Here is a 12101-nt window from a genome sequence, read left to right as displayed (position 1 = left end):
TAAAGAGTTTAAGATGGGCCGGGGGTGCCTGGGCGGCCTGAGCAGGGCGTCCGCTTTCCGCTGTGAGAAGCCGTCGGCGCCCTGTAAGAGCCGCCTCACTAATGGCTTTTAAGTTTTTAACTGCATTTAAGTGTGTCTTGCTGGGAGGTGCGGTGGTGTCAGTCCCGGGAGTCTTGAGCTCATCCGCAGAACTTAGGTTTGTTCTTAAACCAGCCCTGTTTCACCGTCATGTATCGTTTGTTTTGCTTCAGAAAACGTTTTTGTGGAAAACAAGGGAGAATGAGAGGTGTTAGCATTGAGGAGCCATCATGTATGATGATGGCTTCTGTGTAACTTGCAGGTGAAGGTTACGTTTCTGGTGTAATTTGTTGTCCCATCGCAGCTAGCTGAGCTTTTCCCTAGGGAAGGCTGGTCAGGAAATCCAGTGTGTGTGTGTGTGCGCGCTCAGATTCCTTACCTCTGTTGCATGCTATGTGTTTCATAAATCGGCAGCTAGATTTTCACTTGTATGTATTGCAGTTACTGTTACAAGAGGCGCCTTCAGTTTGTTCATACATTTATTACTAATTTTCTTGTAATTGTGTCTGGAAAGCTGTATTAGCTTATCTTAGGGATCTGAGGATATGCTACTACTAATGCAGAAGACTCCTTCAGTGGCAAATTTGGAAATATATTGAATTTTCAGTTCTTAAGTGGTTTATTTTGAATTATATTAATGAGTCATAGGAAAACAAGCCAGAATATTTATCTTGTATAGGGCCAATTATATGGGTGTGAGAATTTGAGAGATGTTTGTACAACCTTTTTTGAAGACCTCTGGTGTTAGAGGCAAAGCAGTCTCCCCACACAACTTATTTGCATGCTCAAAAAGAAGAACTTTGCAATTGTAAGGACAATAACATACTTGAATCCTCTTCGCGATGATCTGAAGCCATTTCTAGTCACAACTGTACATGGCTTGGGGAACAGCTTATTTCCATTTTCTTTTAAGCTGACTCTGGTGTTTGTTTTAGGGGGGGTTGTTCTTTTTAATCAGGTCTCCTTTTTTTTTAACTTAACATTCCCATTTTAATCTTTGCCTGTATATTATGCATTTAAGATCTGATCATTCTTGATCCTTTTCTCTGAATTAATTCAAATTACTTCATATGCTTGACTCAATTTTAAGGGCAGTATTTGAAACTGGATGGAGTAGTCCAGCTGAATTCTAACCAGTAGGGAGTAGTATGGAAGATCTATGTTCTATCAAAGCTTTACTTCTGTTTATGCATCTTGGTATGGATGCTATGCTGTTGGCACATTCAGCTTCTCTTCCAACTTAGACTCCAGGTCTCTTTTGCACAACTATAACCTATTAAACTGTTCTTCTTCCAGTTGATATTTCTCACCGAAATTGAAGATCTTGCCTTTCTTCTTATTAAAGTGCCCTTCCTGTTTTGTTTTTTTATGTTGTTTTGTTTTTAAAAAACATTCTCTTACTAATAAAGACTAGATTAGAATTCAGAATTTTCTTCCATCTTGTTTTTATATTGTTGTAGCTTGGTGCCACCTGTAATATTAATAAACATAGTCAAAAGTAATACTAGACTTAAGGAGGGTCCTCTGTGGACCTTCAGTGGCCTACATTACTTCCTGATTCTATTTTTCTGCATGATCTTACAGCCAAGATGAAAAGTAGTGTCAATTTAATATTAAATTGGACCTATGCCAGAAACTAAAACCTTATCACATAGGGAAGTACATTTTCTGACTCTTAATTAGGACAAGCCTGAGTACTTTCAAGGCTGGCAGGAGACAGTATTCCAAGCTTGTCTTTTGCTCTTTGATCCTTAGCAGCAGCATGTTTATTCCTTGGATATGCAAGGCACAGAGCACCTCGAAATAGACGTGGAGAAGTCTGTTCTTAGTAAATAGGATTTGAAAATATATTTGGGCCACACAGTAATGCCCATCTTGGCTCCTTTCTCCTTCCTCTGCATCCTCTAAATTTACCTCATCTGAGTCTCTAGACTTTCACAGGGCAAGACCACAGCAAGAAGCTCTACTTTGGTTTTGACACCTTGTACTACAGAGTATTTTCTTCATTTACCAGATAGAATGTTTAAAAAATTTATAAGCTAAATACAAAATCCCCTGTGTAATATGCCACATCTGTCTTTTACTTCAGACTTTTTTTGTTTGCATGTCACTATAGTGTTTGAGCATGTCCTGGTTTAGCTAGGATAGGGTTAAGTTTCCTCAGCAGAGAGGGGGAAGGGATCTCCAGCCGGGTTATTCATACCATTATGACCACCAGGTCTGGGCATGGGAACTTTTTCCCTGTGTGGCTTTGGGTCGCGGGGAGCAGGACGAGAGAGCTGTCTGTAACCATTGCGGTATTTCTCTGTATATCTTTTGTCTTGCTTACTGTTATTGCTGTTTATTGTTGCTATCATTGCTACTGTTGTTCAGATTGCTTATTACACTGTTGTATTAGATTTTTTTCTAATTTTAACCTGGGGTTTGTGCCTCACTGCCAGCAACCGGCTGAGGGTGGGGGAGTAGCAACGGCAATGTGGTCTCCATCCCAGCAGGGCTTAAACCAACACGGAGTGTTTTCCTGATGTGTAAATTGGATCTGTATGACAGTATGTTAACTAAAATTAATCAGTCTTTACAGCTCTTTCTCAGGAGGTTTTCCTTCCCTGCAAATGAAGGCTGCCTTGAGCTCTACAGAAACTTTCAGCATAGCAGAGAAGCTTTTCTCAGCCTACCTATGTCTAGCTTCGTGGTAGCACAAACTAGAAAGCATTTGGTGTCATGCATTCTCTCTAAACTCCCAGCTTTCATATGATGTGACAACAACTGGGAGGAAAAGGGAGTCTCCTAAGAGTGTTGTGTTTTCTTGCATCTTCAAAAGAAGACTGAAACAGAGTAGCTGTTAAAATTCTATAGGAAAGGAAAAGTTGACTTTTTCAACTGATTCATAGCATTGATAATTCCTATCCTGAACAGTTTCAGTGAGATTAGGTAACTCCTCAGTGTAGTGACAACTGCATCTAAGGCATACATCCAAATGCTACTTTAATAAGGCCCCCAATTATGTAGGAACATATCTGTTAGATTGGAATGATCCTACCAGATGACCAGGTTTTTTTCCATTAAGCTTAAGAAAAATCTTGATTCACCAGATATTTTCAGTCTTTTGTGCATGTGTCTTGAATCTCATCGTAACTTGCTTTAAATTGCGGTAGGCTTTTAATCTTTGTGATGACTTTGAATGAATGGGCTTTTCAGATAGTTCTGAATTTTTAAAAACTAGGGACATTAACTCTTTGTGAAGAGACAGGGTTTTTTAGACACTTAATAAAAGAATTTTTTATTCTGCTGTCATGTAGAAAGAATATACAACTTGAGTTGTAGTATCAAAATACCACAAATCATAGTAGAAATGTCTTGTGTATATCAATATTATTACTTAATCTGCCTTAGAAATTGTAATTTAGGAAGGATGTGACCAAGTGAAATTAGTCCAGAGATGATTAAAAAGAACAATCAGTTAAGTTATCTTTTTTTTTTTCTTCTTTTTTTAGTGGACCTAAGAGCAATATGTTCGAAAACCAAAGTTTTCTTATTAAAAAAGAAAGAGAAAAAGGAGACTTTAAATACATAAAGCTGTGACAGAGAGCCCTTTTTAGTTATTTGCCAGGTTCACAAGGGGAAGGACAGTGAAAGCAACTTTGTAGTAAAGAAAGTCTCAGCTGAGTGCAAAGACAAACTTTGTGAGAGGGCAGTGCATTGGAGCAGGAGCTGTGTTGAGGTTAAAGAACCTCCTTCAGCAGAAGTTAAGACTGCTTTGGAGGTTATCTAGACATGAGTTGTCTCAAAGTGGAAGGCTTGGACTAAATGGTTGCTTGAGGTTCTTTCTAGATGCTCCTATGAATAATCACTTATCATGCACTCACAGGTATTTGTAAAGTTCTTGTTGCTTGTTTGTAAGTCATTATGCCTTAGCTGAGACACAGTTGCTTGCCCAAGTGTGGTGTCTGTTGAAAATTCAAGGAAAATTAAAACTGACTACTTCATGATTTTGGTTTAGACTAAAACATTCGTTATGATGAATTATGAGAACAACCTTTATGATGACTTCAGAGTATACTGATGTTTAGGTATCACAACTCTGATATACTAGCTCTGTGGTCAGATAATGAAAGGGTTATCCTTGTTCTGGTCGTAGCTTATGGTTAGTGTGTTGCTTTTGCTGACTGGTTCTGGTATTCACCAGTTTGAGATAAAGAAAAAAATATTACACTACTGGATATAATAAGTTGCAGAAATGTGAATAGTAACTTTAACAATACATTGAAACAAAGTATTACTTCTCACTAGCACTGCATTAATTTAGTTTTTATTTCTGAGGCCCAAGAATTCCTAGTTCTCTTTTTCTCTTGTCTTCATAAATATTATATCTGGGAGTTAGAATTACTGCTGTAGGGTAGAAATCTATTACAGTAAATTCTTGTTTTTTTTGTTTTTTTTTTTAAGAATATGCTTTATTTGTAAGTAACTCAAAATATCATAATGTAGCTGAACTACATATTACTTGGAAGTATAGCTGCATTTTACAGTACAGATGACTTAAACTTGTTTCTTCTGGAAATTATCATGTAACATAACAAGGGATTACTCTCTTATGAGGAAAGCATTTAAAGCTAAGTTAAATCAGGAGTATTCTAATCTACATGCTTTTGGTCTCATGTAGAAAACAAGACAAACTTAGGGAACTGTATATTAATACAGGCTAAAATAATACTCTTTCTTATTTTAGGGACTTGTGGGATTGAAGAATATCTCTTCTAAGAAAATTTCCTGCTTCTACAGTCTTCCATCTTAGTGTGCAATTGATGATTTCACTTGAAATACTTATCTGAAGAAACTTAACAGTAAGCAAGGTGTAATTGCTCTTTTAAAGATGTTAAAAGTTCAGCAGTGTGTAACAGCTGACAGGATACCCAAGAAAAAGCCATATATTTGTGACATTTGCTGTAAACAGTTTGAAACTCCATCAAAATTAGCTAGGCATTATCTTATACATACTGGTCAAAAACCATTTGAATGTGATGTATGCCATAAAACGTTTAGGCAGCTAGTCCACCTGGAGAGGCATCAGTTAACCCATAATCTGCCTTTTAAGTGTACTGTTTGTTATAGAAACTTCAAAAATTTGATCACTTTCTTAAAGCATCAGAAGCTTCATAATGAAAATTGTAAGAATAATACCAAGCAACCAGAAAACTCTGTGAATTCTGAGCAAGACAGAGGCACTTGTGGTATATTTAGATGCTCTACATGCTGGAAGTCTTTTACAACTGAAAAGAGGTGGATGATGCATCAGTGTCTGAAGGCAGATCGTCTACGTGGGGCTAGAAGGAGAAAGAAAACTCATGCTTGTGAATCATGTAACAAGACATTTCCATCGAGATCTAAGCTAGAAAGACACTTCCTTATTCACACTGGCCAGAAACCTTTTAAGTGTTCTTCATGTGGTAAATCTTTCAGACAGTCAACACACTTGAAAATCCATCAGCTCACACACACAGAAGAAAGGCCTTTTCAGTGCTGCTTTTGTCAGAAGCAGTTTAAAATACAAAGCAAACTCATGAAGCACAAACAGCTCCATGCCAGAAATAAGACTTTCCCCAGTGTTGTATACAAAGCAAAGACTCTCAAATATCCCAGACCACACAACCTGTTGGAAGGAAAGAGGGATAGTTGTGAGAATGCTGACACACACAAGTCACAGGAAAACGACCCACATGATGTTCACTCAATTTATATTGTACCCTTTCAGTGCCCAGCATGTGAGCAGTGTTTTGAAACGGAGCAGGTTCTAAATTTGCACAAATGTTATCTGAGAGATGGCAAAAGCTCAAATAATGCTACAACAGCATGCAGCCACACAGTCAGCATGAAAAATAAAATCCTGATGAAGCTAAAGCGTACTGGAGGAAAGGCAACAGATTTTTCTCTGTCTGACAGAAAAAAGATAAAATCAGGTCACTTTAAAAGTCCTGACCTGGTTGCAGCTAGAGATCAGCGTTCTGATCAGCATGCTTCTACTAAACCTGTTAAGGATTGTCATAGCAAGCTTGACATGCACAAGGCACTTCGTAATCGGATGAAAAGAACGCTTGCTCGGCAGTTACCTTGTCAAGAGCACCCACAACCTCATGCCTCTGGAATTAATTTAAAAGGTACACTTGCTGGTGAAAACATGTTAAACATCGCTGATTCACTGGATAATGAAGGCACTTTTTGTGGTTCATCAGATGATGGTTTCTTTGGTAATCCAGAAGTACTTCACTGTGCTTTTTCAGATTCTGCTAAAAATATATGTAACAGACACAAAGTGTGTAAATGTGACAGATGTGAAAAAATCTTTCCATCTTCATCCAAACTTCAAAGACATTATCTTACACACACAGGACAGAAGCCCTTTGGCTGTAATGTTTGCGGCAAGACATTTAGACAGTCAGCTCACTTAAAGAGACATCAGCTCACCCATACTGGAAAGAGACCCTATAAAAGCTCTGTTTGCCAGGTAGAATTTGAAAACCTGAATGGAGTTTTCAATCATCGGGGAGATCACGCTGAATGGGAGTCTTCTCAGCCTGTGGGTTGTTTGGGCTATTCTCAAACACCTTCACAGGCATCTGGCTCGCAAGAATCTGAGCTGATTCAGTCAAACGGAGCAGCTGAAGTGAAGGTTGAAATCAAATCAGGGGATGTTGTTCTTGACACCAGCAGTAAAAACAAACAGCCGTATTTGTGTAGCAAATTGTTGGAAACAGAGCAAAGTTGTTACAGCTATTGGCGTGATTTTTCTGAAGGTACTGAAAAAAGTGAAGTTGTTAACAAATTGTATAAATGCAGTATCTGCTTTAAAACTTTTAAATCGCCTTCTAAGCTTGAAAGACATTACCTAATGCATGCTGGACAGAAGCCATTTGAATGTTCAGTTTGTGGTAAAAAATTCAGACAGGCCCCACATTTGAAAAGACACCACCTTACTCACTTTAAAGAGAGCTTAAAGCTGAGTTCCACTTAGATTGTCTCTTTCTGTTACGAGGTGACCTTGTAAAGAGTTAATTTACTGTCTCCAGAACTGTCTACTTGATGTAATTTGTGAATGTGAGATGTGTGAAACAAAATATGCAATTTTGCATATCTTTTCCTAAATTAATTTATAAATACACATTCTTACTGCATTGTGTTACAGCAATCTGCAATGCTCCATGAATCAGATATTTTAGAAGTTATTAGAAGACATTATGCTTTCCTGTAACTATCAGAAAAGTAAAATAAAAAGGTAATATCCAGAATAGAGGTCTTTTTACTTTCTTCTGGCTTACTGTATGTTGCAAACAAAGGAGACTTGCTGTATTTATTTCATACTTTCTAAAAAAGGCAAAAAAAAAAAAAAGAGGAAGGAGAAAAAGGGGAAAATATTTTCTCATTAAATATTTTAAATAATGTTGATGTGGTATTATAGAACTGTTAATACAAAAAAATTAACTTTTGTAATGTGCTTGGAGATCCATGGATGAAGAGTTAGATCTTTTCACTTTATGATACAAGTAGTGCTAAAATAGCAGGGTTCTAATCAATTAATCCATTTCACTACTTCATTATCTCCACTTCTTTGGATATCCTTTGCCTTTTCTGGCTTTTTTTGGCCAATTCATACCATACTGAACTATTTTTCTGCAAGAAAAGAGAACAAAAAATTATCATCAGCATTACAAAGCCACTTACTATCTATCTGTTCCAGTCTCCTTTCCTTCTAGCATACATGTTGCACCAATGAAAGAAACATTCTCTAAGATGTGATAACTCAGACGAGCAGTTTTGTCAGGAAATCGTGTTTTTGTTGTATTAAATATACTGAAAATGACTTTTAGTTGAAATTAAGTAATTTTGAGTTTTTTATTCATAGAATCTGTAGTTATACTTCCTGTTAAGTAGACAGCTTTGCCTGTTATGCCTGTGGGGCTGGTGAAAAGTTTTAAGTGCAGTGGTGCTTTATTATTGCAAACAAGAATGAAGTGTTGTTTGGTTTGTTTTTTTTTTTTTTCCTGAAAAAACCCTACCTTTTAGGGTATTTTCCTTTGTTATGCAACTTCTGACTAATTGAAACCTGAAGTTTAATCTTATTTCTAAGTTAAGATACATGGCATTCTTTTCACTATTTAAATAGATTCATGTTTATCTAAGTAAAATGGTTTTGATAACTACTTTTTTTTATTTTTGGAAGTGATTTATCTGAGTTTTGCTGTGGCATGAGCTTTGTAGTATTTGGTATAAAGGAAGTGCATGATGGTGTCCTGGTTTCGGCCAGGATAGAGATAACTTTTATCAGGCTGAGAGGGAGCACAGGTAGAGGGCCACCCGGATCAATCATTGGAGCATTCCATTTCATGTGACGTCATGCTCGGTGTGTAGGTGGACATGTGCTCTCATGGCCTGTTTTGTTTCCCAGTCAGCACAGTGGGATTTCTGGTGCTGTCGGGATCGCTGCTGGGGGTGGGCTGCATATCAGTCGCCAGTCGGTGAGACACTGCTGTATTTTACCCCTTTGGAGTTACTATTGTTACTGTTGTTTTGTTACTATTATTAATTTTTTTTTTATTCAACCTATGAATTTTTTTATTTTTTTATTTTATTTTTTTAATCTCTCCCCTGTTTTGCCGGGAAGGCTGGAGGAGGGATGTAAACGACTGGCCAGGTGGTGATTGGCTACCACCTGAGTTCAAACCATGACGTGAAAGGAGTTCTTATTTTATTTTCATACATGCTATTCTTTCCCATTTTCAGAGAATAAAACCGGGGAAGATACTCAAATAGTCTGTAGTTACTCTGATTTTTCTATGATAGATGGATTCAGTACATTAATAATGACTATAGTTATATATTGAGATTTTTTTTCTCCCTGTGTGAATTGTTTCATATTGAAAGACAGAATACTGTATAAAATGTTTTGAAAGTGTATTGTAGAGCTCTCTTAAAATATTTGCAATAAACTATTTTATTTATATTGTACCTTTATTGTATATTTCATGTATAAACCAGAGTTTTCCAACTATTTAACATTCAATGTGCAGAAAAGTTTAAGACTATGTATCAAAAGAAGTAACTTTCTATGTTTGAACAAGATTTTATTTCAGATATTTTCTGTTATAGAAATAAAATAGAAATATGTCTAAAGATAATAAGAGCTTTCTGAAGGAGTCACAGTCATTGTTTGTTTTGAAAATACCAACTTGAGTAAAATGAGGGAAAGCTAATACAGAAAGCTACTTTTCAGGGATGAATAGACATACATGGGAAGTGTTACTGTGATTAATTTAGAAATTAATCTTTGCACTCCGTGGGATTTCAAAAGGGCAGTAAGGACCACTTTGTTTACTTATCTCTCTACCCCTTTATGAAAAGTTTTCCATCAGTATAAATTCATGATTTTAAGGGGATTATAGCATAAATTAGCTAGAAAGGGGTAAAGCAGTTTCTAAGAGTCAGGAGAAAACAAATCTAAGGTTGAAATCCCATCTCTTTTGAAGTTAACAGTAAAATTCTCCAAGTACTTTTGAGAATTTGAGCTGAAATGGTTTTCCCAGTGTTAACAATAACACTTCATTAGTATGTTAGTCGCTTCAAGACTAGTGCAAGCCATCAGTCTTTGAAGTATCCTTGGTGGCAGAGACATTGCCTGTGGCTTTGTTAGAATGAGCTGATGGCTAATAGTAATGATCTCATAGTACTGAAGTAGTGTATTTTTTTAAGACTGCAGAACCAAAGCATATTGTAAACAGGAAAACGGTGGGTCCTGCTGTGTTAATGTCATGCTCCCCCTAAGGAGAACTCAAACTGCTTGGATTCAGCTTTGAGGTGGAATAAAAGAAGGGTCAAATATTTTAAAACAAGCAGAAAAAGGTAAAAGTGATTTTTTAAAATACAAAGTATGCAGTATGAAATTCACTGGAACTGCAGTACTAACTGATCACATTGTCCATTTCTATCTAGGAAATGTGGCTATGGATAACTTCAAAATGTTTATGATTTTGATTGCTGTGCTATCCTTGCAATGTTTGCAGAAAGTCAAAACTTGCAAAATATAAGTACTCCTCTATACCTAGGAAAAAATTCAAAAAGGAAAAAAAAGCCATCATAAACCACAGAAAAACTGTTTAATCACTTCTGTAGCTGCTTCTTACTGAGCGGATTCTCACTTGTCTGTGATCTGCTCTCAATATTATATGCAGAGCCAAAACGAAAAGTTAGTGAGGCAAATGGGAGACGATAGACGCAAAAGAAACTTATCTGAAGTTAATGAAACCTTATGCTTCAAGTTGAGATGCTGGGTTTAATGTTTAGTTTTCCAGGCTGCCATCTAGTATAAATGTAAAACTGAAAGTCATAATCTTACAACAGTAGCTCACTTGAGTAGTACTTACATAAGTACAGTTGGATGACTCTTAAATCAATAAAGACTATGGATTCAGTCCTCCTAATGGCCCCTTGTAATAATGTTGAAAATGCCTAGACCTTCTAAAGAACTGAAGGGGTCACGGTTCATATTCCTAGCACAAGGTTCTGTGTTTTTTTAAAGTGCAAGTTTTAACTTAATAGCCTGGTTTTATGGTCTGATGGTTATGGATGAGATGTGTCTGAGGCGCAGTTATCATAAGGATAATTGAAATTACAGAAGTGACTTTTCTATGCTCTCACATACCTTATTTTCTCCAGGTTGATCAAAGTAATTATACTTCTTCATATAATGACTAGTTCTGTCAAGCAGCTTTTAAACAGCATCTTTCTTAGCATTTGTTAGAAAAGTGAATCTTCAAAGTCCATGCAAGTGAAGGAAAAATCAGCCTTATGCCCACAAAATCACTCACAAGTAGAACTAATCATTTCCTTGTTCAGAAACTGCTGTTCTAACATGAAAGTGTCATTATGTCTGCCCTGAGTTATCACAAGTCTTTGAATGTTGTTCTACTACTGTACCCTGCCATTCCAGTTCCTTTCTGCTTCCATGAGATGCTAATGTGTGGCTTGATTGTGCTATACACCTGACAGAGTTTGGATATGCAGCTGAAATTTTTCCTCTTTGCTGGAATCCTTCTAGTGTCCCTGGTCCCAAGTTGTATGGATCTGTGAAGCCCCATATGTGACTTGTGCAACAGTTCCATGACTTTCCATGTGTGCTGCCCTGCTGTACAGAGTGGTACTTGAGGATGTGTGTGCTGAAGATATGATGGAGATGTGAGGAACTGACCACCTATGATGTGGGCTGTGGCCTGTCATTCTCTGCTGAAAATACTTTGGGTGTGCAGGGTAGGAGGAGCATATGGAAATAGTGGTTCTGCCTATGGCTGCTTCACTGGATGTGGCAGTAGAATGTACTTTGCTGAAGGAGAGGAGTACAGAGAATTACCTAGCCACTCTATAAAAAAGTAAATTTCTATGCCTAAACTAAAGAAACCAGCTATGCGTGGTGTCTCTCATTCATACTGCTAATGCACTGCACTCAATTTCTATTGACATCAAGGAAAACACGATCTTACTGGTATGCAAATTTACCTTATCTGAATTTTTTTTAAAGAGCATGAATTTTAATGCTTAATACGTGTTTGCAGAAGTAGCTTGCTGAGCTACAAAAACTCAGATTATTTCCTCAATTTCTACTTTATTTGGATTCTAAGAAGAAAATATAGCTGAGCAGGGATTCCTGTTAGTGACAACACAGTCCTAGTAAACTGAGTAGAAATCTGCTAAGCCATGTAGACGCCTCAGGTGTATTGGTCAATCTGAGGATAATTTTTTAAGATCAAACCATGTTACGATTCTGTGCTAGTTTGAAAACAAACTAGTGGGAGACACCAAGTCAGAATAACAATAAGGAAAAAAAAAATATAAAGGCAGATAGCACTGGGTTAAACTAACAGAGTCAGGATACAACCTGACACCCTGTTAATCAGGGTGGTGGTAGCAGTCTGGTAGAATGGTGGCTGCAGTCCCCCCGAAGTAGTGATCCTGTAGAAAAAAAAAAAAAAAAGATCTGC

General features: G+C 37.1%; 1 protein-coding gene across 4 annotated transcripts in view; it reads left to right on the top strand.

Annotated features, from left to right (window-relative positions):
- Positions 1-12101, top strand: part of ZNF770 (zinc finger protein 770) — a 19433-nt gene that overhangs the window by 285 nt on the left and 7047 nt on the right. For 2 of the 4 annotated variants that reach the window (XM_026850074.1, XM_026850075.1), the window contains exon 2: positions 4808-9179. In XM_026850074.1, coding sequence (XP_026705875.1) covers positions 4952-7087 — 2136 coding nt within the window. In that variant the 5' untranslated portion in view covers positions 4808-4951 and the 3' untranslated portion in view covers positions 7088-9179. Of the gene's footprint in view, positions 1-15; positions 84-4807; positions 9180-12101 lie in introns of those variants that run through there. The other 2 variants (XM_026850073.1, XR_003398550.1) reach the window with 2 other exon arrangements.

This window comes from Athene cunicularia, assembly GCF_003259725.1.
Source record: "Athene cunicularia isolate RWA chromosome 5 unlocalized genomic scaffold, athCun1 chr5_part1, whole genome shotgun sequence".
NCBI lineage: Eukaryota > Metazoa > Chordata > Aves > Strigiformes > Strigidae > Athene > Athene cunicularia.
Note: the sequence above shows the minus strand (reverse complement) of the source record. Positions and strands in the feature narration are given on the sequence as shown.